General features: G+C 39.3%; 1 protein-coding gene across 8 annotated transcripts in view; it reads right to left on the reverse strand.

The window, feature by feature from the left end:
• The window catches only part of LOC117299772 (band 4.1-like protein 5), a 44,862-nt gene continuing 17,059 nt past the window's right edge, over nt 1-27,803 (reverse strand). The window contains exons 7-19 of one of the 8 annotated variants that reach the window (XM_033783279.1): nt 26,941-27,028; nt 25,280-25,438; nt 23,133-23,302; nt 21,767-21,879; nt 20,830-20,893; nt 19,844-20,151; nt 19,144-19,489; nt 16,014-16,097; nt 14,168-14,188; nt 10,504-10,744; nt 6,073-6,378; nt 5,281-5,328; nt 1-1,944 (exon numbers count right to left, since the gene is read on the reverse strand). In XM_033783279.1, the coding sequence (XP_033639170.1) occupies nt 1,702-1,944; nt 5,281-5,328; nt 6,073-6,378; nt 10,504-10,744; nt 14,168-14,188; nt 16,014-16,097; nt 19,144-19,489; nt 19,844-20,151; nt 20,830-20,893; nt 21,767-21,879; nt 23,133-23,302; nt 25,280-25,438; nt 26,941-27,028 (2,191 nt within the window). In that variant the 3' untranslated portion in view covers nt 1-1,701. Of the gene's footprint in view, nt 1,945-5,280; nt 5,329-6,072; nt 6,379-10,503; nt 10,745-14,019; nt 14,035-14,167; nt 14,189-16,013; nt 16,098-19,143; nt 19,490-19,843; nt 20,152-20,829; nt 20,894-21,766; nt 21,880-23,132; nt 23,303-25,279; nt 25,439-26,940; nt 27,029-27,803 lie in introns of all 8 variants that reach the window. The other 7 variants (XM_033783283.1, XM_033783282.1, XM_033783280.1 and 4 more) reach the window with 7 other exon arrangements.

The following is a 27,803-nucleotide window of genomic DNA, read 5'->3' on the forward strand; positions in this document are numbered from 1 at the left end:
ATTAGAGATAGTCATTACATGGTGTTGTTACCGCAAACCTTTCTATATCGTATTTCCACCATGCAAAGTTTCAACTCCTACTGGTGTCATAATTCACAAATTATAAAAGTCCTTTTTCGAATATTGTTTTTTGATCGCCCGCCACAAAGCTGGCCACAGCCAGTATCTCTCATACAAACATTGGTTTAGCTTTGATGGTTATTGTAGCATTGACTTGTTGTCATACAGGTTTATTATTCAAAGGTTAAAGCTCAGAGCTGAATAAAGAACAAGGATCCATCTTGATTCACGTTGCAACTCAAACAACTATGTTTTATAGCTTCCATATTTCTCTACCTTTGTTTCGAAATATTATATTTCGAAACAAAGGTAGACAACCTTTGTTTCGAAATATTATATTTCGAAACAAAGGTAGAGAAATATGGAAGCTATAAAACATAATTGTTTGAGTTGCAACGTGAATCAAGATGGATCCTTTATTCAGCTCTGAGCTTTAACCTTTGAATAATAAACCTGTATGACAACAAGTCCAGAGAGGGCGCTATGCTACAGTTATAAAATGCCAGTTCCTGAAGTTGTGACAGAGTAACTAGAAAACAGTACTTATTCTAGTCATTGTGAAATCAGCGGTTAGCTTGGTAGGATTCGAACCCTCAACCTTGTGATTGCAAGTCCTGCAGTCTAACCCCCGGTCTTTGTTTAACTCCAGTATTATCATTATTATTATAACTAACACAAACTATGCATTTGTGAAAAAGAATTATTAAATTAATGTACCTGCACAGATTACATAGGGATGTACCTACAAATGAGAAAACAACGTTGAATTACTGATGAATAATGTATTTCAACTAATCACAGGTATATCAAATTACGAATTTACATCTTTTTAGTTACATGGAATACAAAAAATTAATTATTAAAAATGTACACAATTAATTAAATTATGAGGCTTGAATGAGTAACAAAAATTACGGATTGTTTTTTTTTTTAAGAACTGTTAAATCTAATGTCACTATAAGCTGCTGTTCAAATGTCGATGTTTATTTTAGCGTGGCAATTTGAAGTTATGCATCACTTTTAATTTGAAAAAGATACACAAAGGGCATACAAAGTTCACAAAAGTTTCCTGTCCAATGCTTTATAACTTTTCTAGCTTGGCAATTTAAACATATGCAACATTTGTACATGGAAAGTTACACAGTGGGTGTTCCAGGCTATGGTTCATCAATATATTGGTCGATGCCGGTTTCTAGTCTGGCAATTTGATGTTGTACATCAGGTTGACTTGAGAAGATACATGGTGAGTGTCCAAGGCTAATGTCAGCGCTAGTTTCTGTTGCTAGTGTTGTTGTGCATGTCCTACTCATCTCAAAGATCACTATCGTCCGGTAGCCAACAATTGTAAACCACTGTGACAATAGGGCATACTGATGGAAACGTTGAGTTGTCAACCAGGGGTTCTTTTCAGAACCAACACTACTCAAAAGAGATTTAGACATGGTGCTGCGCAAACCTCACCCGATAAAATATCAAGATTACCTGCACATCCTTCCTGTGAAGACTGCTTCAGGAGTTTAAAAATTATGTCAAATTTGAGTCACTGTTCCAACTGTGGTACGGAGAGAAGATGTATTGTTAGAGTTTGGAGCCTGATTCCAAACCAGAATCACAAGCGAGAAGATACACTGTTCCAATGAATCACAGTTCTGTTGTAAGAGTACATTTTTTGCCCGACCCGCCCGAGGCAGACAAGTTGACCTCTTGGTAGGGGTCAGAAGCTGCCCAGGATCCCGCCATCTGACCCGAGTTCATACTGTTGGACAAAGAGACACTGGGGGCGCTGTTGCCGACGCCATTGCTCGTTGGTGGTTTGTGACGCAGACTCTGGATCTTACGGAGGTTACTGGATGAAGTGGTTGGCTTAGGCACTGATTCTAAGGCCTTCAAGAAAGAAATGCAACAGACAAAATGGTTAGGTTTGACACATTGAGGGGAACCCTTCCAACTTCATCTCCTCACTGTTCAATTTGTGGAATCAAATTGGCATGTACATGTACAACGCCTGGCCATCTATTAGCCATTTGCAAGTTAGATTTGAATATATAATTGTTGCACACTGTGACGTGATCCATGGCGTTTTGTACCCCCGAGGGGGAAAAATGGTTCCTGAGGTGAAGCCGAGGGTGCCATGTGCCCCCCAAGGGTGTACAAAACCCATGGACCCCAGTCACAGCGTGCAACAATTTTTTTGTTGTACTGTACATGTACCTCGGTAACAAACATGATTGTTCCTCTTCACGAAGTTCTGTTGTCATCTTCAAACATTATTACAACAGATTAGGCATAGTTTAATAATAAGCAGATGAACAGTTCAAATGAGAAACAATTTTTCACTTTTCCCTTAAACCCGCGGCTGTTTTGTACAAAGTGCTGAAAATCAACCAATGGTGGGAACGATCACTGGTTTCTATGAATAGCATACCTACAATGTAAATACATAAAAATAACAATAGTATAATAATAAAACTCATGTCACCTCCGGGCTGTGCAGCCATAGAACATAAGTTTTTGTTTCACATCACGAGGACCAATCAAACTTCACAATTTGTTACCGAGGTATAACAATGATGTCTGGTGCAATGACTTGCTTCACAAGTTTCTGCTATAGAGACATTTGCTGTGTCAAATGTTTCGGGCAAGCTTATATATAGCCAACTCCTGATGAGCTAACCCTAGTACCATAGTTCCATACACATTCAGTCAGAATTGTGTATGGGTGGTCACTGCCACAAATCATGTGACATAGCAACTGTCTCTATAGTTGGATGAATTCAAATTTAATTTGTGACATGTGACTAAGCAAGTCATTGTACCAAACATTAATCAACTCTAATTTTCAAATGGCTTATTCAGTTTGGTTATACACATTGCAGACCCCTTGCATAGGACGTCACAAGCCAGGTACACACATTGAGATCAAGAAAACGTGCCCCGTTTGAAGAGTGTTGCATGAACCACATTAGTGACACATCACATTGAATAAAACCCAGGAAATATTATGCTATTGTAATGGTTAAAGCCAGTGGACACTATTGGTAGTTACTCAAAATAATTGTTGCCATAATATAAAACCTTGGTAACGAGTAATGGGGAGATCTTGATAGTATAAAACATTGTGAAAAACGGCTCCCTCTAAAGTAACATAGTTTTCGAGAAAGAAGTAATTTTCCATTAAGTTATTTTTGAGACTTCAGAATTAGATTTTGAGGTCTCGAAATCAAGCATCTGCCATGTCTGAAAGCACACAACTTCCTGTCACAAGGGTGTTTTCTTTCATAATAATCTCGCAACTTCACCGACCAATTGACAATGGTTGAGCTCAAATTTTTCACAGGTTTTTTATTTTATGCATAATTATGTTTAGATACACAAAGTGAGAAGACAGGTCATTGACAATTACCAATAGTGTCAGGTGTCTTTAATGTTCGAGTGAGAAACTATCGCTTTCTCAAAAACAATATTACTTCAGAGGGAGCCGTTTTTTCACAGTGCCTTTTACTACTGTCATGGGTTGTCAAAAAGGTTTCAGCTTACCAAGTAGTACAGAGAGTTAGCTTCAACAAGGGTTAGAATCACAATATTAAAGTCCACCCCACTCCCTCGAGTGATTTACTTGGATGCAACTTCACTCCAACGAAACCCAACACCATAAGGTAACTCAACAAATTGGGGAGGTAGTGCTTTCTGCTCTACCCAGGCTTCGGACTGATGATACCCAAGCCTACATCCGTATGGACTGTAAAGGGGGTAACCCTGTTTCAGCCCTAGGAGTGGGTGGCAACTGCCTCTGGAATAAATTCATTGTAGCCCACACCATGAAGTGGCCTTCCGGCCTTGTGTGTCTGGCGACTTGCATTAAAAAAAATTTTTAAAAACATATATTGCCTGTTACTGGTATTCAGCTGTTGTTTGCTTATCCTGGAAACCACACAGAAATTTGGTTGGAATGAAATTGGGCCAAGTTCACAAGGGCAGTCCTTAGAACAACCGATTCAAACAAATCATGCAGTTGGTGTGTGAAGAGTTTAGGATAGTTGAGGAGAAGGAGTGTAACCTTCAAAGAAATCTACCCTTCTTTGAATATTGTAAATGTTGAAACGGTAAAATTGAAAAATAAAGTTACATTTTGTTTTTACATATGGGGTAGGATTTTATAACTCTCTGTACTCTATTGCTATGTTAAAACCTCCTTTAGACATTTTGGATGAAGGATATGGCAATATCTAAGGGGTATACATGAATCTAAAGTTATTAATGCAAGTTGTTAGAACTGATTCAAAATGGAGGCACTCACAGATCGCCCACACAATCATGAAATGTATCCTCCCATCTATTAACCCAATTTTTTAATCAAGTCAGTCAGTATTGCACATGTGAAACAATACATCAGAGTATTAAGACCTTCTTTGCATTGATGTCTTCAGCTGCCATCTTGAAGATGAACCAATGATGAAACAATGGAAACGCACAGGGCCCAGATTCATGCCCTGCTTACCGTAAGCAAAGAATTGACACTTGCACAGGCAGAGCATGACGCGCTTACATCAAGCGTATTTCCAGGTTAGCAGGGAATTTTGGCTTCTGCGTTTGCCTACTCAACGTTACTAGGCATTCTTTGCTTACACAGCTACAAGTACAAGTACAAGTAGTGCGGAAGATCGATGCTTGTCCTGCAAGCAGAGAATGGTAATGATAAGCGCAGAATTCGGAGATAAGCAGAGTGATGAAATTGGGCCCAGAGTCCAACAGGACTGGCCAATAAGCAACCTCCTCTGACCTCTACAGGAGGGGCCAAACTCAAATTACATCATGTTGCTAAAAGGTCAACTGATATGATCAACTCAGTGAAGCCCGGTTCCTACTTCTTGCGAATGCAAATGGGATTTGCATAACAAATAATTTGCATAACATAGTTGACTTGAGTGTTCAATTCCATGGAAACATTCACTGCAAAAATAGCCCTGTCACATTAACATGTGTACCACATTGGCTTGAAGAATGAACCGGCTTAAGTATTTACCTGTGCAAGAATCTCAAAGTTACTGTTCAGAATCTGAAGTAACTGTTGCTGTGTAATATAACTCTTTCTTTTCTAACATTTGTTCATGAAGTCATTTGCTGCCGGTATACAGTATATATCTTTTTAATCTTTAGGAGTGTATACTTTTATGAGTGCATCCGTTTTGAATTAGTACAAGCAGGGAACCAACTACCTACTTCTAGTTTACTGGCAGCTGAACCGGAGCTGGTTACCGATGAAACTCTCTGCATGAGAGAAAGGGGGTTTGGAGAACGGTAGTGAGTCAATGACATCACATATTTAAGGTTCCCCCAATCCCCTCCTTCCAACCCCGTAAAGAAAATTGGGGAATTTTTCTTTCACAACTGAATTTCACCTTATGTTTCGAACAGGTCAACAAATAGTGCAGGGAAATGTTGAAGATAATTTACCTGGACAAACTTGCAAAGTTTTGTTTTGTTTTAATTTTATTGTGAACAATTCCTTTTTTCTTTCAAATCTTTTTAGGGTTGGGGAGAGGGGGGGTCCTTAAGTATTTGGGGAGAACAAGACAAACAAGTAATGAAAACATAAAAAACAACAAAATTATTAAGTTGGTTAACATGTTAAAGTTGGTAATATGATAAAGCAAACAGATTGAAATAGGGAGGTGATCACAAGCATTTATGACAAATTAGCAGCAACCTATGATAGCAAACAAGATTCTTTTGCCATATTGTCAAATTAGGTTTGGATGAATTCCAGAATTTGATTAGACCACATAAGTTCAGCGCATTTTAGTGCATGCATTTAGTGCAGCGTTAGTGATCGCAAAAGTTAGGTTTGTCAAACGAGCATCAAATGCAAAAAAAAAGTAAAATGCAGCATGAAAACAATAAAACAAGACATGGAAAAAAAACTTTGGGAAAACAATATTTGTTGTACAAATACAAAAATGGGGCAAATCAAAAGTTAACTAAAATGTACAAAAATAATACAAAATGACATACCCCGATGTTGGAAAGGGAGGGAGTGGTAGAAGTGGCCATGCTTTTATCTACGTCTTCAGGGTTAGACTCAATAGGTGTACTCCCTACGGTGACCTGAATAGCACCCTCGTTGGCAGGCGAGCCAACAAAAGAGAACACCGCGCCGCCGGGGGACTGCTTGTCTACGAGGGACAATGCCGCAGCACCCTCGGTTGTTGGCTCGTTGCCAGCCTGGCTGCTCTCAAGCACCGCAGCGGCGGTGATATTGTCTATTTTCTGTTCATCGGTTGCGTTGTGCTGGGGAGGGATGTCAACTTCTTGCAATGGCTAGTGTGAAGGGTGAAGGAGATAAGGGGTTCATGCAATAAATCAAAATAAAAAAAGGAGGGAACAAAAAAACATGACGGGTTTTACAGTGGAATAAGATGGGTTATGTTTGGGGGTAAATTCTGGAAGAGTCAGTAGTCTAAGAAGCAAGTCTTAAACTAAACACTAATCACTGATTGTAAGCTAAACATTACATTAACTGTTTAGTTTAGAAATGCTCTTTAAAGAAAATGACCCAATTGTAAAATAAAAATAAAACACACAATGTGTGATCGAAGAAAAAAAAAGAAACAAAGTTTGCACAAGCTTCTTCCTTTTTTATCGTATCAAGAAAACAGGCTCATAAAAAAGAAAGAAAAAAAGATTGCATTTGCGCAAGATATCATAATGTCTGTGTCAACAACTGCAGGAAAGTAGCTAAGCCAGTGCAATAAAAGCTGGACAAAATTAATGAGCACTGACGCCTATTTAAAAACGTAACCCTGAATCAATCACATTCCAAAAGATTAAGGAAGCTTATAAAACCCAAGCCCATAGATTTCCAATACAGATAGTATGTCTGGCCAAAAACAATAACTCCGTCAAAATGGAGACAAACTTCCAGGTAAGTATTTGGCAGCACCAATTGATGTTGATGTAAGGGCAAAAAACACAGAATACTGGTTATCCCTGATGCAAAATTTACATCTGTTTGCACTAGCTTAAATTTTAAAATGTGATGGCAGTATGCCTTTGGTTTTTGAACCTTTACTGGAATTTGGAAGCTTGGCAGTACTATTTTGTTTTTCCTTTCCTTTTTTTTTTTTTTAGTTAGGCAATAACAGCTTGCATTGGCTGCCATTGCTGATAAAACTGGCACACCAGACAAGCTATTCATTCATCCCTTCCTTCATTCATTCATTCATAGAGTTGTGTGCTCGTTTTCATTGTTCCTCATCCAAGATGGCAGCCAATGCAAGGAGGTCTACTGATATAGGATTGAGGCATTGTATGGTGAGGTATCAATGTATAATATTTGGTTTGCGGTAACACCATGTGTGTATCTACTTGCCAGGTAGAGTTGTTCTTAGAGAACTGTCTTGCTTTATTCTACTGCCGCGGAGTAGATAATCAAAGGTACGGTAAACTTCTCAGTTCTGAACTGTCCTGCTTTTTAACTATTACCAGGGCGGATGGTATAGAAAATAGACTGGACTACTACTTTAGCTTATAGGATCGTAATTAACTGTACTGCCACGGAGCCAGTTCTAAATTGGTCTCAACGTTTCGACTAGCTTGCTCTAGTCATCGTCAGGTATACTGATGTTCGGATTTCAAAAACACTGCAACTGTCGCCAGTGGATTTGGAAATTTTTCAGTAATATTTGTTTGATTGTCAAAACTTTAATTGAATTATGAAAAATTTCAGGGTAAACTCTTGTTGGATTACGATGGATTTAGCAGTAAGTAATAAAGGATTACATGTAGCTGAAATGTTGTTACCGGAAGAAATTTCAGTCTAAGATCCAGAAAGAATAGTGTCGTCAGAGCCAGAAAGTGTGCCAGGTTGTCCAGTATTGACCCATTGAATGCATGAACTACAGAAGTGAGCATCTGTTTTGCCTGCTTTTTAGAAACAAAACCACAATGTCTTCCAAGAATCGTTATATCATTGGATTAGAGATGATTTGTGTATTAGTCTTGTACATGTAGTATGCAGATGTGCCCCTGTGGATTTCATGCATGCAGTGTGGAATAAGATTTGCATGTATAATGTGTTGAGTTAGAAAGAAGAAAAAAAAATGAAAATGTACACCTGTCATGCCTGTGAGTGTTTTTGGGGGCAAGCGAGCATTTTAAAACTAAACTAAACTCTTTTAAGCACTTTAAATTTTGTATCAAAGCACCTTACACTACAAAAAGAAATGCAGAATTGAACAAACGGTAACCCAAGGTAACTGGTGTCAACTCATGGTAACTTGAGGTTGAACCCGGATAACCCTAGAAAACCACAACAAACCTTACGGCTAACCTTGAATTACCACCTCTGTTACTATCCCCTGTTTTTGGCCCTTCAGTATTCTTGAACCATCTCATGCAGCACCGGAAGCCAAATGCGCACACATTTTGCTTATCATTCACATCAACTATCTCTACCCTGTCAGATACTCATTTACTCCTGGGTGATGAGAAGCAACTATAGTTGAGTTTATCACCCAAGAACGAAGGTGTCACAACAGGGATTTGAGCCCACACTCTAGCTCTAGACCACTCAGCCACGGCCGGCTTATACTAAAGTGTTTGAATTTCATAAAAGCCGAGTAGAGAATTGAAATGCATTCTCATTAATAAAAAGGCGACAATCGTACACAAGCGTTTTTACAAATACAAGACGAGTGGCGTATAGCATTCCCTGTGATACAACAGATGAAATGGATGTGGAAAATGAATTCCCGAAAATGACTGCTGATATGGCTAGCTCCAAGAAAGTAATTTTTGTACAATCTTAAAAAAGTCCTGGTTTAAGCTGCCATAGTAGATGTCAAAGGATTGAATGTGTGTACATGTATGCCTCAAGCACAACTCAGCCAATGATAGACCTGCATACCACAACATTTTGTGTAACAGCGTTTAAGCATGTGATTCTGTTAGAGCAGCATTCCACAGTGAGAAGTGCAACAGACCTGCTTGGAACAGGAATATTGCTTACACATCTTCTGCTTAGTTAAAAATAAGTAGGATGCCAGTCACAGATGCAACACGCAACATGGTATTTTGGCTGGTTTCTGTGCTAGTCACAGATGCAACTCGCAACATGGTATTTTGGCTGGTTTCTGTGCTAGTCACAGATGCAACACGCAACATGGTATTTTGGCTGGTTTCTGTGCTAGTCACAGATGCAACATGGTATTTTGGCTGGTTTCTGTGCTAGTCACAGATGCAACACGCAACATGGTATTTTGGCTGGTTTCTGTGCTAGTCACAGTAGCAACACGCAACATGGTATTTTGGCTGGTTTCTGTGCTAGTCACAGATGCAACACGCAACATGGTATTTTGGCTGGTTTCTGTGCTAGTCACAGATGAGATGCAACACGCAACATGGTATTTTGGCTGGTTTCTGTGCTAGTCACAGATGCAACACGCAACATGGTATTTTGGCTGGTTTCTGTGCTAGTCACAGATGCAACACGCAACATGGTATTTTGGCTGGTTTCTGTGCTAGTCACAGATGCAACACGCAACATGGTATTTTGGCTGCTTTCGTTTCTGAACTGTTTCAGCCCAATACTTCACACGCCAACTTGTTAAGGCGCTTTCTTTTCAAATTCCATAAAATAAATTTCTTCTCATCAGTTTGAAACCCTGGAAAACACCATAAATCTATCGAGACATGTAATTTTTTCATATAAAAAAAAATAAAAATGTCAACTAATTTTCATATTAATTTGTTAAGTGAAGCGGTTGAAAAGTGAATGAACATTAAGTTAATGATAGTGATTGAAAAGAAAGTTTGCTGCAAACTGATCAATACTTGTAGGGCTCAAGCTTGGTTTGCTTTCAGCAAGAGCTTGTCTTTGAGGAATATTTTATTCATCTTCTTCTTCAAGGTTCGTTCTAGACTGTCCACGAGTGCAACACTACTTTGTTCAATCCAGAGCTGTGTTTTGAGAGAGATGTGGCATGGAGGGACCAGTTTTATGTTGTCGGACGTTGCTAGATGCCATTCACTATCCAAATGTAGCACAACCCAATGCAATAGCAACTTCTAATCACAAGTTGTCGCACCTCTCTCAACACATAGCTTTACTTCATTCTGAACACTAGTGCAGACGCAATTACAAGTGATGTCAAAACATATACACTTAAGAATTTGTGACCTACATGTAAATAATTTCCTTTATAAACACGTCCTGCATATTGTGGTGGACCATTGACTCTCATACTGGACACCGTTAGTTACCAAACAGATGACTGCTATTCAAATTTCTAAAAAAACTGCAGAGTCAAATATTTTGCTTTCCACCCTAGTCTGGTAAGCATAATTTGTATTGTGCTTAGCTACTTATAGTGCCTTAGCAGCTCTACTTATAATTTGACCCTAGGTGTTCATGTGAGGACAAAGTAACTTTCCAGTGTCTACTACCTGTAGCATGTTCGGACTGACACCATTTTGTTGTTGATCAGGGTTGCTGATGCTCCTCAGTCTCCCATCTCCATTCACCATCAGCTGGTTGGTTCTCATCATGGCGTCAGCAGACTTAGGGGGAGGGGGAGTTAAGGGGTCCATCATGGGGTCGTCCATGGGGTCATCGCTGATTTGGCCATTGGGGAAGGGGCCATTGTCTAGGCTGGCTGACTGTCCATCTTTTCCACTGTACACACCACTGTTAACAAAAATGAACGTTTAAAGGTGTAAGTCTCTCAACAATTTTTTTGTTAAAACTGCAAAACCATCCGAGTAGTAAGAAAACATGTGTTTTATTTTTTAATTGTCAAGCCAAGGGTCGGTATTGGGGAAACAGTTTCTATGTAAATGCATACTACATGTATCTGTAAAAGCTCGCCCCCCCAAAAAAAAAAAAATAAAAAATAAAAAACTAAAAATTACAAAGTTATGTTTCAATGTCTTCTATCGAAAGTTTAAAAACAGGCAATAGACAATTGAATTTGAAAACTTATTTTCTAAAACATCTGTTGTTTTCAATACTACAAAAATTCTTAAATCTTATCTATTTATGAAAACAGTTTCATCATTGAATTGGATTAACAATTACTACAGTGAGACCTCATGCTTGACACAATAATATTTCGAATTAAAAAGACTCAACTTAAAAAAAAAAAACTAATTTGTTTTGTTCACAATGTGAATTCTAAATCCACTTCATTTTCTTAAAAAAACATACTACATTGTACCTAAACTGAGCAAGTATTGATTTGCTACCAGCCTACAGGAGGCCAACTACCAATGTTGCAAACTATTAGTAAAACTGGCTATTGCTTGCGCCTATTTTCCTTTTCGAATCAACGGCTTTGGATTCGGCTCAGGTTAGCTTGGCCTCGCCAGTTGATTTGACAATTGCACGTGCTTTGCATATAAGTGCTCAGGGCTTCAGAAGAGAGAACGGAGCCTCAAGACGAATCCAAAGACGAAGCCATGGTTTATAAAAGGGCCTATGACAGAACATGCAGTAGTGGCAAGGTGCATTGCTGTACTTTCTCTACTCAGTATCTTGAACACAGCTGCAAGCAGGGTACTAGACTACATAACAGTGCACACATCATTTACTAAAAGATCAAATTCATCTAAACACCCCATGCAAGGAGTACTACTTAGCAAAACAATTCGTAAAGACAAACCATATAGACAAAGTCAAACATCTTCATTTTAAAACAAGCAGATAGAGAAGCTGGCAACAAAAAGTGCAGGAATTATTTCTATAGGATAGTAACCTCAGCTTGGACTCCAGCATCAGAGCTTGGTTTGACATTTGAACCATGTAAAATAAAAAACTCAAAAAATGGAAATGGAGCCGAGGCCAAAGCTGTAGCCCAAACCTATATACATGTATACTGTACATGTAGGTTTGGAAAAAGCTCTTACTATAGTGTACAAGGAGCAAAACACATCAGGCATGTCACCTCAAAGGTATGTACACTGTACAGTCGCGTTTTGTTAATATCGTAAATTTCTGATAATGCTACCAAGGGTGTCTCATACATGTAAGTGAATGACTGTAGCTGGCAAGCCACATGAACCCTATTAACAAGTGTGCTCCCTGTAAACCAGAAACACTGGGGTCAACCCCTACTCATCCACAATAAGTGTTATTGGTTCTTTGATTGTATGTGCACTATCAAGTATCAATCCTACATGAAGTACACAAGACCTGAGGCTTAATGTTCCATCAAAACCACAAAGCAGTTATGGTAAAGTATTGCTCAAGGATACAAATGCCACAATCAGGACTCAAACCCACACTCTGCTGATTGGGATCAACAAGACTGGGGAGGAGGGTAAAAAGGGCTTCACGTTTTACATGGAACTAGTTCAGGAATGGATTTGACAAAACTGAGTCTTAAAACAAAATTAGTAGTGGGTGCCCATAAGTCAAAATGATACTATAATACAGGCAGTGGAGTGGACCTGACTGAGTCCCTTAGATCCAATGGTCAGAGAGTTTCCCCCAACCTCTTGTGTGCTAAGAATCCGAAAGACAGCAGCGTTTGTGTCTCAGAATTGTTAATGTACCAAAATTTGTTTGAAACACCCCCCCCCCAAAAAAAAAAAAACTGAAAGTCAACATTAAAACAAAAACACAAGACATTTTTCCAGTCATGAGCCTGCAGTCCAGAAAATGTTGAGCCCCTGATCAAAGCCATGGTGTTCAAAGGCCTTCACCTTGTGTTGCCGATTTTGATGTACTGCCAATACAAGTCAAACTAACACATGGTTAGCATGGGTGTTGACCAACAAATATCCACCTCGCATTTTTGCCCTGATTTTGATAGATTCATCAGTATCATGGAGAGTCAAACTCACCCAACAACCCTGATTTGCCTGATTTGATGGATTTGGTAAAACCAGAACAACTGGCCTATGTAGCATGAGGCTAAAAGTTAACCGAAATCCATCTGGAGTCTGATGGATTCAGTATTTAGGCATGATACATGTACTTATCACTAGGAAAAAAAAGTAGGAGGATTTAATTGAGTGCAAGGACTCACTAACATGTCCACATGGTGCAAGGACTCACTAACATGTCCACATGGTGCAAGGACTCACTAACATGTCCACATGGTGCAAGGACTCACTAACATGTCTACATGGTGTAGGTTTAGGTTTTGAACGTTTTCAGGCTATTTATTTGTATAACATTAACAGTTTGTGATTGTTTTGAGGGCCAAAAAAACATCATGCTAGAAGCACTACAACAACCAAAGCAAGGTTGGCTAAGGCCACACATGAGAATCTACCCCAGTTGTTGGTGTTAAAGGAACACGTTGCCTTGGATCGGACGAGTTGGTCTATAAAAAGCGTTTGAAACCGTTTGTTATGAAATGTATATGGTTAGAAAGATGTTTTAAAAGTAGAATATAATGATCCACACAAGTATCACTCAAAATTGCACGGTTTTCTTTTAACGTCGCGAACTATCACGGTCTGCCATTTATGGGAGTCAACATTTTGACTCCCATAAATGACCGACTGTGTTATTGGACGAGGTAAAAAGAAAACCACGCAATTTCGAGGCATATTTGTGTAGATCATTGTATTCTACTTTTACATCATCTTTCTAACCATATGCATCAAAAACGCTTTTCAAAGACCAACTCGACCGATCCAAGGCAACGTGTTCCTTTAAATTAAGATCAATCGACCTCAGTACTGATGAGGTCACGGTTTCTTTACCATTTTGCAGAAGATCGGGAAACCATTGTCTCTCTGCAAACCTGTCAGAAATGCTGTACTCAGTTACAGCACTAAGCAATGTGGTAAACAAACTGCAACATCCTCAGTACAGGGGTCTGTTGGTGTGGGATTTTGGAAGTTTGGGAGGGGTCAAAGCAAAAACACCTTGGGGTAAAAGGTAAATTGTACATAAGTTGGGGGAACACAAAACATCTACAATATTAAAAGAAACTGCAGTGACAAACTTACTATCCAGTCCAAGGCCTGGTATTTTTATGAGGAAGCATTTTGTTGTTTTGGAAGAGAGAAAAAATAGGGTTGGAAAGTGTCAAAATGGTGCTAGATGTTTGACAATGGCTTTTAGCGCTGATGATTTGCGAATCACGCAAAATCTTACCTGACTTTGGACTTTCTTACCCTGTTTAAAAGATTTCAGAGTTTGAAAAATAACAGTTCTATCATCAAGACATATTTTTATCATCACAGAAGTGACATATTTTACGGAGACTGGAAGTGAAATGCTGAAAACAAATTTGTACGTTTTCCCATAGTTTCCGAGGAATTATTTTCTGGATTTCATTTTCCAGAGAAAACAACCTTCCAATTACTTGTTTTCTAGTAAAAATACATTTCACAAAATAATTTTCAAATCTTTTTTTTCCGCCGTGAAATAATTTTTCTAAAATTCCGTTTTCCTGTGGAAGTATTTATTCAAATTTCATTTTTCAGTGAAAATAATTTTGGAAACTTATTTTCTCAGAAAAATGGACTCAGACTTTTATTTTCACGGGAAAACATAATTTAGGAAATTAGTAATTGGACAATTATTTTCTCAGGAAAAAGAAATCCGAAAAAATGATTTCCACTGGAAAAGGATATCTGTAAAATTACATAAATCTCCACAGGAAAACTGACTTTAGAAAACAGTTTTCACAGGAAAACAGACACAATTATTTTCAGCATGTCACTTCCAGGGCTCCGTAGCATTTATATGTCTTATTTGGATAATTTACAGACAATCTGGATTGGTGATACCAAGAAACCCAAAACAGCTAGTTCTAGAACTTACTTTAGACTTGATGCTTCATGGAGGAATTAGAGGCATCTTACAAATATTATACAATGGATCTTGGAAAACTGAGTAAAGTAAACAAAATATATCAAGCTACCAAAATGGATGACTTGCTGTAGTTTACACTGTAAAAATGATATACTTTCCCTTTAAAGGCCGACAACAATCCTTAAGAAATGTACATTATTAGTGAAAGTGATCAGCTACCATGCATAAATGTGTCCTTAGATCACAACAGCTTTTAAACTAATACCAAACCAGAACAGATAATGTATTGAACAAGCATGCCACAGATACCTGTGTGTGGTTAAAATAAATATTTTGCATGCATTTATTTAGTGATATAAAAACAAAATTGGTGGCTGCGGCTTTGACTATGCTTCATTTGATGATCAAGCGGCAGACATAGCCACTAATTCAGTCACAGCCTAATGCTTGCATTTGGAATGTACATTGTCATCATTGTGATTTAACATAGTGCCCATCACTCGGGAAATCTCTTGTCCAATTTCATAGCCCTGCTTAGCAACTGCAGGGAACCAGTCACAACCAATATACACCACACAGTGATTGTGGATGGTAACCTATACCTGCCAAGCAATATTTTTATCTGTGCTTAGCAGCCTAATGAAATTTAACTCAAATTTTAAGGCAGTGCTTTGCCTAGTTCTGCGCATATAAACCATACAAATGATTCTATAGGATGTAAGGGCAGAATTGCGCAGCAAACTACACCATGGGGCTGTTCCAGGGCCCCATGGGTCTGAGACCAACTCCTGTCGCTTGAGGATTTTTTGCCTAAGGCGTTGGAAACACTATAAAGTGAAGAGATTTATAGCTTAACAAGTGATGAGCAAACCAAAATTTAATATAAAAATGCGTAGACCTGCCGTTGATTTTACAAAGAGTTAGGACTCGTCTTATCTCGATTTAGGTCGAGTAACTTTTCCTAACTTAGGATTAATCTTAAGGTCTGCATGCTACAGTGCAGGGTTGGGACTCGTCCTAAGTCCTAAGATTAATCTTAAGTTAGGAAGAGTTTTGTGAAATCGACACCAGGGGTGTCATCCCAATAGGAAATTTAGAGGTTCCTGAAATACAACCAAGTCTGTTTGCTAGCAGTAAGGATAATTGGAGAGAGGGTCGGAGTTTGGGGTAAGGGGAAACTTACACATTCTGCATGCTAGAGAAGCTTTTGCTGGCTGGGCGTTGTGGGGTATCCACCCGGCTGTGTGGGGGTAGAGAGTTGTGGCGTCTGGAAACAATAAAAGCGAACATACACACACATGGGGGACAGAGGAAGGGCAACACTGATTAAATGCATTTCCACAAAAACAAACAAAAGGGATTCTTTGGTTCTGTAGTTTCTCACGATGGATTGAGGGCATTGCTGTACCGAAAATAAACAAGTAGCATCTTTCGTAAACTTCACAGGAATGATTTGATTGGTTGGTACTTTATCACTTTTGCAGACCTGCCAACCTTGTAAAAAAAATTTGAGTACTACATTATCGCAGCGGCATAAACATGATCGCCCAGTGCACAACGGCATATGGCTCAATGCTTACGGTCAGTCAGCAAAAACCATGGACCACTTCATTTTAGATGAACCATTCATTTAATGTAATTATATATCATATTCACACAAAATGCAGGCTACTTCATAAAAAAAAGTTGTATCATAATATCAGTGTTTATCTTGGGGGTGGTTGATGTGGCCTTTTCTGACTTTTTGTGCATGTGACCTTAACAGTCTGAAAAAAAAAAATGAAAAAGAAATAACCAGTTGACTGCTGGAACCATGTTCCAAATGCCTAGATCAAGGATTTAAAACTGAAGGGGCAATTTTTTATTTTCTTTTTATTTATTTTTTAATATCACAAAAAAATTGGCCAGGGGTTTCCCTACGGGCGGTAAGCCCATTTTGACACATTTATGATCCATAACATATATTAATTTCATTGACAAGCTCTGTTGAACAATGTTCCTAATTAGTAACTTCCTAAATTATTAGTAAATTAAACTCGGCATGCAAATATTATAACTTGGTATCCATCTTTGGTTGCCCAGTAAACGGACAAACGAAAGCCCACCGTAGAGTTTTCCAGTTCCACTTCAATTCAGGCATGCTTCAATTCATTTGTTTCCCTTATCAGGCTTATACAAAGATTACAGGCCATTAAATTCCCATTATTCTCCCCAAATTCTCGGGAGTTGGGAAAAATCGTGACGTAAATAATAACATGACTACCTCCTGACCTAAACTGCTGCCGCTCTTTGAGTGAGATGTCTAAATCAAATGAAGTGTGTGCACTGCCGACTGCACACGTGCACTGTGCAAAATGCATTATTTTCCACGTTTAAGAAGAAACTTCTTCGGAGCATGCATTCTCTTTTTTCCGGGTGGAGGAGTACTTTTTCCCCCATCACTGACACTTCGCCTTCGATCGGCGTCCATGTTGCATATAACACACGGCGACGCCGAACGAATTAGAGCCGAACACGTGCGTTGTGTGCACATACATGTACATGTACATCCATGCATAAGGCTGTACATGTACTATACCAGGTTGACCAAACTGGTATGCGCCATTCCCACACCCTCTGTTACGCATTGGTTTATTAGTTTTCCAGCGGGAGTAAGAATTTAAAAAATAATTCTAAGCACAACCTCTTTTTTATCGAAGCACATAATTATCACTCAGATGTGGGGTGTTTTTGATCTGTTGTTTTTGCACTTGGGGTCGAACGAATAACAGTTGATTAAATTGAGAACAAAATTGTCCGTTCGTGCTGCAGTTTTAAAACACCGCGATATATATAGCTTTTTGCGTACGTTCTGCAGAATATCTCGTACCACCGTACTCAGGGGTGAAAATGCGTGCATGGTACGCAAAATGCGTACAGGTTGGCAGGTCTGCTTTTGTAGTTATTAGATTCATTAGCCAATCAGAGCTGCTGTTTAACAATATGTCTTGTTAAATGTAATCTAAGCAATGACCTCATTGGTTGAACTCCAACCTGATTATTGGAATAAGTTTAGGACCAATTACAAAATCCGTTTGACTATGATTGAGAAATTTCCTGATAAAAACGAATCTCATTGGTTGAAACTGTTATGTGAGAAATGCATTCAAATCACAATCTGCTTCTATACAGGTCTAAAAAGGGGGCTTCACAACAATAATAAACAAGAAAAAGTGTTGTCTTCTTGTCAGTTTAGTGGGTCACCCACAGAAGCAGAATTTTCACCAAAATTGCAGAATTGTTTCATGCAAAAGCAATACAACATCCAAAATAAATGAACACATCAAAAACGCAAGAAAACAAAATAAACACAGTAAACACAAAGTTCACAGAGTAAATAAAATTTCACCGCTACATCAAGGAAAATCTGATGAACTATTTTCATCAATGACAATTATTTTTTTCCAAGAAAGCAAAATTGCCACAAGAATACCAGCAGAATGAATGTTTCTTTTAAAGCCACACATGCTTATTGGAATGTCATAAGTTGAAATGAATTCCACATCAAAAATGGTTGAAAAATCCAAAGGATTTGCATGAAATGGACAGCTTCTATGATGACATGAGGTCTTATTAAAAGACTTTTGTTTGGCTAAATATCTCTTACTAAAATTCAAAACTGCTTTACCCTTTGCACATGCTCTTTTGACCTTCAACCTAAATCTAGCCCAAATTACAGGAGCAAAAAGCTGGTAATCATTTGCAGAGATCATTATCTACGCAGCTTTTTTTAGGCAAGATCAAAGGTCACAACTCCACTGAGTTGTTTTTGAAATGAGCTTTGGTAGCAGATGCAATTTTTTGCAGTGATAATTTTTGTTGCCAGCAATTTAAAAGGAAAGAAATCAAAATTTTGACCCATCATCATAGTTGGGAAGGGTCTTACAACTTGTTAGAAGCAGTGACTGATCTTCCCTTGTACATCAGAGCAAAATGCTATGCAAAATTTGTCAGTTGCTACTCAAAGACCATCATTTGCATCTCAATATTTAGCAATCCCTGTGCACAAAAATTGTTAGCAAAATTGCTGGATGAAATTGTTCCTTACAAACTGGACAGTAATCATTTTGGCAGCAACTACTGACCAACTTTACTTTAGCACTATGTAACAACATTTTGTAGTTTTGAGTTGCAGCGCAATATATGTGAAAACAAATCTTAACACCACCTGTTAAATAGTGTGTATTTTTGTCCTTATGCGATCATCAAAAGGAAGACAGAAAAAAGACATAAAAAAAAGTTTTGTACCGCAAAGGCTTGAACATTTTCCTTACCGAAACTGTCCATCATCCATCTCAACCATCAGAATGTTTTTAGCAGACTCTGGCTGGAGCAGCTTGTACTTCAAATCTGAGATCTTCTCTGTTTCACCCACCGGGGTCTGATTGCGTTCATCCAGTGCAGCCTTCAGCGGGTTAAACTTGATCTGGTCTGCTGTGAGTTGTCCCCCGACCAGCATCTTGGTGGTCTGGTTATTGTTCTGCTTGATGAGGTTTGAGTTGACCACGGTGGCCCCCATCGGGGTGGTGATGATGTTTGGACGAACTCTGGCATTGGGCTGGATGGCACAGGGCTCGTGTTCTAGACCCTTCAGCTTAGCTTGGGCTAGCTCCGCCTTACCTACAAACAAATATTCAAAATGTTCATGCAATCACTGGGGTTTTCATCTTTGTCCGATTCCCTAATCACAGAATGACCACACTAAGAGGTAGTGTTTCTGATCAGCAGAGTGTGAGTCCCAGTCGTGACTCTTGTCTACATTAGCAAGACACCCAACCATTATTGCTGCATTCTTGGTATGGGATGATGGGATGGCAAAAGAAACAGAATTTCTTTTTTAGGAAAAAAAAACAAAAAACAAAAAGGAATTTCGGTTTCAAACGGAAAAAATCACATCCCTGCATGCTATAATTTGAAATGCTTTGCTACCCTGCCGAGACATTTTTTAATCTGCCCTCTTGTGTTCAAACTTACTCAGTCCAGACTGCATGGGATCGTCCATATCATCATCCATGCTAAGCGTTACCCCAATCATATCCCGTCTCGCGCTGTGCGGTACCATCTCCGCCGTAGCCCCCGTATCCACGTTAGTCTCCACTAGGTTCATGGAGTCATTTGGGTCAGTCATTGGTGTGACTTGACTCTGCATCACATTGACTTGGCTGGAGGTGCTGCCGGCCATGGTACGGTTGGGTCCGACTGGGGTGACGTCAACGTTGACCATCAAGCTCTGTGGCATGACAGCATGGCTTGGGAGCGTGCTGGTATTGCTTATATCATGCCTAGGTTACATTAAATAAGATTCAACCTTTAAATCCAAAGCTAGAAATTCCATGATGTCGTCTCTCAATAATTATTTAAAGTATAGAAAAAACACATAAATACACAAAACACTATATAAAACCAAAACGATAGAACTGAACACAATACAAAAAGACAAGATTAGAATAAAATAATCACAGTCAGTTGTGCCATCCTACAAAACCCTTACAGATGAGAGGTTTTATAGGGTTGGTAAACTTACTGGAAAAATGCTAAACAAAGAGGTCTGGTTCACTAACTATTTAACAAAATCAAGAAACTAAAATCTGGGCCGAGCCAACATGGCTCATCAGGTCAGTGTTTAGATCCGGTTTAGCATTAATCTTGGTATTGACAGGATGTCAGTCCATCACATGTTACTTTATCTTATTATGCATACCATAAAAAGGTTACCAGCTGAAACACCATTTCTTATGTAGCCATCTGGGACTGGTATCCCAGGCCCGATTTTCATAGAGCAGATTAAGCAGAAAAAAACGCTTATACATTTTTTGGCTAAGCAAAAATTAGCAGATACCAGTCACAGATTGTATTTGGACAAATGACATTTTGCCTGGTGACCCTATTCTGGTAAGCATACATGTACATAATCCTGATGTGCTTAGGTACTTTTTCATGGTTTTTGGTTCTTGACTTACCCATGGCTCTGCATGGAGGCTGCATGGGCCGCTGCATGGGCTGCACTTTGCTGCAGATGAGTTGCTGCAGGATTGGAAATAATAAATAAATGAATTTACAACAATTTATTTCTGGATTTTGCAGAAACGTTCATGTCAATTTAAAAAAAACTTCTTGTCCAAAATTTGGAGAAAAAAAAAAAAAAGCTCATACTGTACATACATGTATCTAAATTTTGCAAAATCATTATAAATCTATTTGCAAAAACATTAGGCCTATAGCTTGATTTTGCTAGTACGTCACATTACGATTATACAAAAACACTGTGTATCGCTTGAAAGTGCTGTACTTTTATCTCGTGCAAAACTGTTAAATCTTGGGGCTTTCTTGTTTTGTGTGTACATATGGGCTGGGCATTTTAGAATAGATAGAAACTCCTGCATAACGTAAGTTCTATTACAAGAAATACAATGTTTTTGCACTGACACAAGATATGAACCCTTGAAAACTACTACAGCTTAGGGCCTTGCAACACAGAGCAATGCTACAGGAAACTTGCTAGCAACCTAACTAGAGTAGTTGCTCCCAAAATGTTTAATGATCTAAAGATGTTTGTTCTTTTTCTTAGACATCTGATTTTATATGACAGAAAATGATAATTCAAACAAGGTTAAATCTCCTCGTAAAAGTACATATCAGGTCAACTAAGGGTTATTTCTTTCTGTAGCCTGGGTCATACTTCATGCGAATCATATTTTGGTGATGCAATACTCGGTATGCACTATTTCTTCCATTGGTAACACAATCAAATTCCCATGGCATGAAGTACAATGTATCTGCAAGGAGTATGCACTGGGTATTACATTACGATACTCAAAATATTGAGTCCAAGATCAATAGGTATATGTGCGAAGTGGGCGCAGCTAACAGTTAAAGAGCGCAGGCTTTTTTGTTTACCTCTTTTCTGGGCATACGAAGGGCGGCGAGAGAATCTTTGGCTTGGTCTTCTCTCGATCATCATCGATCGTCGGGACCGGTTTGTCTTAGCAGATTGGAATTCTGTCCTGCCACTGTTGGTGTAAATACAGATTCATAAACACCTGCAGTCGATTTCACAAAGCTCTTCCTAACGTAAGACTAATCTCAGGTTAATGAACGATTCCCAACCCTGCACTGTAGCTCGTCCAAACTCGAGATAAGACGAGTCCTAACTCTTTGTGAAATCAACCCCTGGGACTGTTACTCTATGTCGATTGGCTGAGAGGACATCACAGGGGGGTATTAAACAGATGATATAACCAAATCTAGAAACGCTAAACAGAGTTAGCCTTTGTGTGGCCCCTGCTTGGATTTCTGACGTTATAACCTTGTTCATAACCTCTTCACCACACACTGATTCCCTCATTTAATGATGGCAAAAACTATGCTTGAAAGACATGTAACCACTGTACCAGTAGCCAGTGTTTGGTGATTTGTTTCTCAAAGAATCGTTTCTCAGATTTCTAAGGGTTGGTGTCCATACACGTGCTGCTGCCATTACCCGCCGTTTAATACCTGGCTATTAAAAGAGAGCTAGGGTAAATATAGAGGAAAACGCTTTCCCTCATTTTGGAAAGATCCCTCTCTAATAAAAAATGGTATAGTCTCAGTTTTCCTGACCTCGATCTGAACGTTGTGTATGGACCCTTCTCTCACAAAACCTCCCCTTGAAAAAAATGGTGTGAAACATCTGCCGGTGTTGTAGGTCTCTATACCTGGTCTTGGTCCCAATAACCTTCTCAAGACCTTTTTCAAGAGATTTTTTACTGTTTCGGGTTGCATCTCGGTCTTGGAGCCGATTTCACAAAGCAATCAAAATCACCGGAAGAAATTGTTCAGTATCACCATAGTGATTTGTATTGTGACATCACATTTTACTTAGCAACTACGATTGATTTGCAGTATGACCAATCTTAGTTCTATGTTAAATCGGCCCTTGGACTGCAAAAGTCTTGGTTGAGGAAGGGCTGATGTCCCCCTATGCCCTCTGGTCTCCCCTAGGTCTCGGTTTCGATTGTCAGGGTCTCCCCCTCAGACTTCCAGGTCTCGACTACAACACTGCCATCTGTTGATATTTAGCTGGGGTGCACTTTGGCTATAACCAATAACTGTCATTAGCCAGTGATCTAATTGGCCAAATTCAAAGGCCAAATCAACCCACAAAATTATTGAACATGAAAGCAAAACCAAGCCCAGAACGAAGAGCCCAACTGTAAGAAGCTCTCTCCAAACCCTTTGAAAAAAAATCCCTCTAAATGAGATAGTACGACCATGTCAGCCTGACCTGTATCTGAACCTTGACCCCATGCGTATGAACCCTTGTCTCTCGTCTCGATGTCTGACCGGCCCTCGTAGTCTAAAGAAGGCGTGGTGCTCCACGGCACATTTCCAGAGGTGCTTGCAACACTTGTTGGTCTCCAAACGGAAAACAAAGTTGTGCTGTTGCTCTTGGCCCTGGGTAGAGATGGGTGTGGGTTTAGTGGCGAGGGTAGAGGTGGGTGCAGCTCCCAAGGTTAAACAAATTCCTGTTTTGATCATATTTTCACAGTGTTGTCTGCTGCAGTGCGTACACGTACATTCGAGTGAAAGACGCAAGACGTATGTAAACAAATTTATGTACAGTTACTTGGTCACAGATCTTGACTGCACAGCATTAACACGCAAACGCAGCGCAAGGATATGCGCGTCCTGTGTCTGGAGTATGCATGGAAGACTGTGAGAATACGATCAAATCAGGAATTTCTTAACCTTGGGAGCTGCAGTTTTTCCAGAAATGACGGATTTGTGAAGAATATGACACCCAAAACCCAGCGCAGAAAAATGTACGCTGCCATAGAATGTGAATCTGTTGAAATTAGTCACTTCTTGCCGGTAAGATTTGAAAATGTTCCGCCCCAGAAATGGACCCTGATATCCTGGACGTCACCACGCTGCAGTATACATGTAATAAGAAAGTGTAAGGCCGCCAGGGCTAGGTGAAGGAAGACTTACAAGAGTTTGCCCTTAACCTTTTCAGTGGTTAGCCTGGTATTTCACGGGTCCACCAGCTTCTTCACTGTTAATATGTTGTGCTTTCTTTCAACATTCAACAGCATGGGATTTTTTTAACAAATGAACCATCAGTTTGTATTAAAAGCAGTGGACACTATTGGTAATGACTCAAAACAATTATTAGCAAAAAACCTTTCTTTGTTATCTCGCAAGTTCGTTGACCGATTGAGCTCAAATTTTCACAGGTTTGTTATTTTACGCAAATGTTCAGATACACCAACTGTGAAGGCTAGTTTTTGACAACTACCAATAGTGTCCACTGTCTTTATTGTTGCTTTGGCAAGTAAAGATCTAGCCAGGCAGATTAGGTGGACAAAATTTTGTCTGGTCCTTGGGTGTCTCAACTGGTATTTAATAACTAACAGACCACTGTTAAGGGAGAACCCTGCTTAAAGGCACTGCACACCTTTGGTAATTGTCAAAGACCAGTGATTCTCACTTGGTGTATCCCATCATAAGCATAAAATAACAAGCCTGTGAAGATTCGGGCTCTTACCTCTTTAAAATTACCTCTTTCCCAAAAACTAAGTTACTTCAGAGGGAGTCGTTTCCCACAATAATAATGAAAGAAAACACACCCTTGTCACACGGAGTTGTGTGCTTCAGATGCTTGATTTCGAGACCTCAAATCCTAAATCTGAGGTCTCGAAATCAAATTCGATGAAAATGACTTCTTTCTCGAAAACCACGACACTTCAGAGGGAGACGTTTCTCACAATGTTTTATACTAACAACCTCTCCCCAATACTTGTTACCAAGTAAGGTTTTGTGCTAATAATTATTTTGAGTAATTACCAATAGTGTCCACTGCCTTTAACAGGTGAATCCGTTGGTTCTCGGAAATCTTTGCATGCTCAGAATTACATCAACATTGGCTCTTTACCTGGAATGTCTGCTGCCACCTGGAGTTCCATTGCCTCCAATTGCAGATTAAGCATACAAACTTGAAAACATGCATGCCCTGGTACCAACTACAGCTGCTGATATTTGCATCTTGCAAAATTGCTTGTCATTTCACTAGTTTATCGGCTTTTTTGTGATGCCATATTTCAAATGAACCAGGGATTGTATTTAAAAATAAATTTGCCAATGGGACCACTTTGAGTGAATGGGCCACTGTTAAGGGAGAACTCTACGAATACTTGATGTAAAAGTTAATTGAAGGCCTGTAATTTCAACATTGGGAGGTCAAGGCCATTAGCCATTTTGCAATGGGGAACTTCCATTCGAAAATCTTATTGGAAAGTCTTTGGTTTCCGTGACCTGCATGTTATTCCAGACCTGTAATTGATCAACAATACTCCCACAGTGAGTCCCCATGACCTGTGGTGTATTGTGGTGTCCAGTCCCTAAAGGGTCATATAGACTGTCCCTACTTACTTGTTCATCATCTTCCACGACAGCTAGATGGAGTTTCTTCCCCTTGAAGTTGAGCTTGGTGACCTTGGGCCAGAAGAAGAGGCCGATCTTCTGACTGCCTTCAAAGACTAGGATTCCTGTTGGGGTTAGGCCAAGCGAGTAAGACTGGCTGTCTTTTCCCTATAGCAGGAGAAACAAGTCAAAGATCTTTGAAAATGTGTGGACTTCACGTTGGTCCTGTAAAGTGACAGTGCATTATTCACAGAACAGGAAATCTAAAGTTATGCTACAAAATAAGTGTCACTTGACTTGACAAAACTTGACAAAAAACAAATTAGAAAAGTTTGGAGGTGTACATGGTGTGTATTGACTGACAAATCAACCATGTAAACCTGTGACATTACATTTTTTAAAAGAGCCACACAGTCCACATAGACTTCCTAAAGGCATGATTTGTAGGATGCTCAAAGGAATAAAACATTGAATTTGATATCCTATGGGAATTGCACCAACTAATTCGTATCCACATTTGATATGAAGAAAGAGGAACATATCGCAACACTTGTTCAGGCATTCATTTTGTAACTCTTGAATTTTTGTGGAAATTACGACACAAAATATAAAAATTCCCACCTGACCATGTAGTATCTTGCTTTCCAGGAAAGCCCTGGAATGTATATGAGGTCACTCTTTTCGTAAACAAAGGTTTAATGGTCTAGAAATGGCTACTGGCTCTCAAAGAGTGTGAGAGATATTGGCTTAGCATGATAACATAGGCAGACAGAGGGGTATGCCAGATTTATACCATGACTCTGCACAAAGACCAAAGGTTAATCCATCTTTAGGGTGATGACTAATCCTCTCAAGTCAAGTGGATAATTCCATAACAAAAAGGCTTCTTATCGGATTAAGCAGTCTATTGTGTGGCCCAAGGACTTCTGCTGTTCATGTTGGACAGGGTGAAGGGAATGATCTCTTAAAATACATCAACTCTTAAGAGCCAGGTTAGGCCTTGGTTTCATGACCATGGCCCAATTTCTAAAGATTTGCTGAAAACTCTGTACCCCAATCACACCCAACACATTCTCACTATTGTGCGTTCTGAAAAAAAATGTAGCTAAAAATGCTTTATCTGTTTGCAAACAGAGTGGACGTACTGTTGGCATTTTTTTACGGTTTGTTTACCAACTTCATGGACAGGCTCGGACAGGTTTGATTGGAATGCTGCTCAAGAAAGATTAAATTGTTCAAAAATGTTCGCGCGCGCGACCATCCTGTCTTGCAATTAGACCAAGTGGCAAATTACAAAAACAAGGTCCTCTACAAATAGAATAGACCGATCCAGTAGGCTCCGCCCACGACACCGTTTTAGCAAGAACACGTGGGGCTCTCCAATGCCTTTCTGCACAACTCTGCCGCGCGCGCCAAGATACACACACACATGTCGGACCTTATTTGTCAAAACTTTGTTGCGTTGTGATTGGTCAATACGCAATGGGGTGGAGCTTAGTGGATTGGTCTATTGCCTAACTTGGATCTTGAGAAGTTCTTTCAAGAAAACTCATGCAAGTTTTGTTTTATTTCACTAGTCCCAAAGTGCTAACACTAGCTTTTTAACTAGCAGTTTATAAAACTTAATGTAGTGCACTGGACTGTGATATTCCTAGTCAGATATTTCTTACCATAACATGATGCATGTCTACACCATACATTTCCAGCCACTTTGCTTTATTCAAGTAGTTGATCTCCGCTTGAGCTGGTGACTGACCCCTTGAAAAAGAAAAAGAAAATTTGTTCAATGGAAGTAAAACTTGAAACATTTACTTTTAGTAATCAATGAAAAATGTTCACATTCTGAAAAGGTTCCATTAACAAAAAACAGAACCTGTCATGTTAAAGGCAGTGGACACTATTGGTAACAACTCAAAATAATTATTAGCGTAAAACTTTCTTGGTGACGAGTAATGGGGAGAGGTTGATGGTATAAAACATTGAGAGAAATGGCTCCCTCTGAAGTGCCATAGTTTTCGAGAAAGAAGTAATTTTCCACGAATTTGATTTTGAGACCTCAAGTTTAGAACTTGAGGTCTCGAAATCAACTATCTAAACACACACATCTTCGTGTGACGAGGGTGTTTTTTTCTTTCATTGTTATCTCGCAAGTTTGATGACCGATTGAGCTCAAATTTTCACAGGTTTGGTTTTTTATGCATATGTTGAGATACACCAACTGTGAAGGCTAGTCTTTGTAAGAGAATAGGTGAACCCGTTTTTGGAGTCGCCCAGATTATTTTAATATAACAAGGAATGCCTAAAAAAGTTAACATTCATAAATACATCAAACAGTTTCGCTATTCCTATTGGTGGAGAGCGCGTCACGTGGGTGTGTATATTGTTTATGACCAGTAAAAACATGGGCGTGACGCGCGAGCTTGCACCTGTTCTTATAAGACAGTTTCTTCATTCCTTTTGGTCGAGAGCAACGGCTGAAACAGTTGTGCCACATCACACGATACGCGCGACACGCACAGCATTCCCTTATAAG

This window comes from Asterias rubens, chromosome 15, assembly GCF_902459465.1.
Source record: "Asterias rubens chromosome 15, eAstRub1.3, whole genome shotgun sequence".
Taxonomy (NCBI): domain Eukaryota; kingdom Metazoa; phylum Echinodermata; class Asteroidea; order Forcipulatida; family Asteriidae; genus Asterias; species Asterias rubens.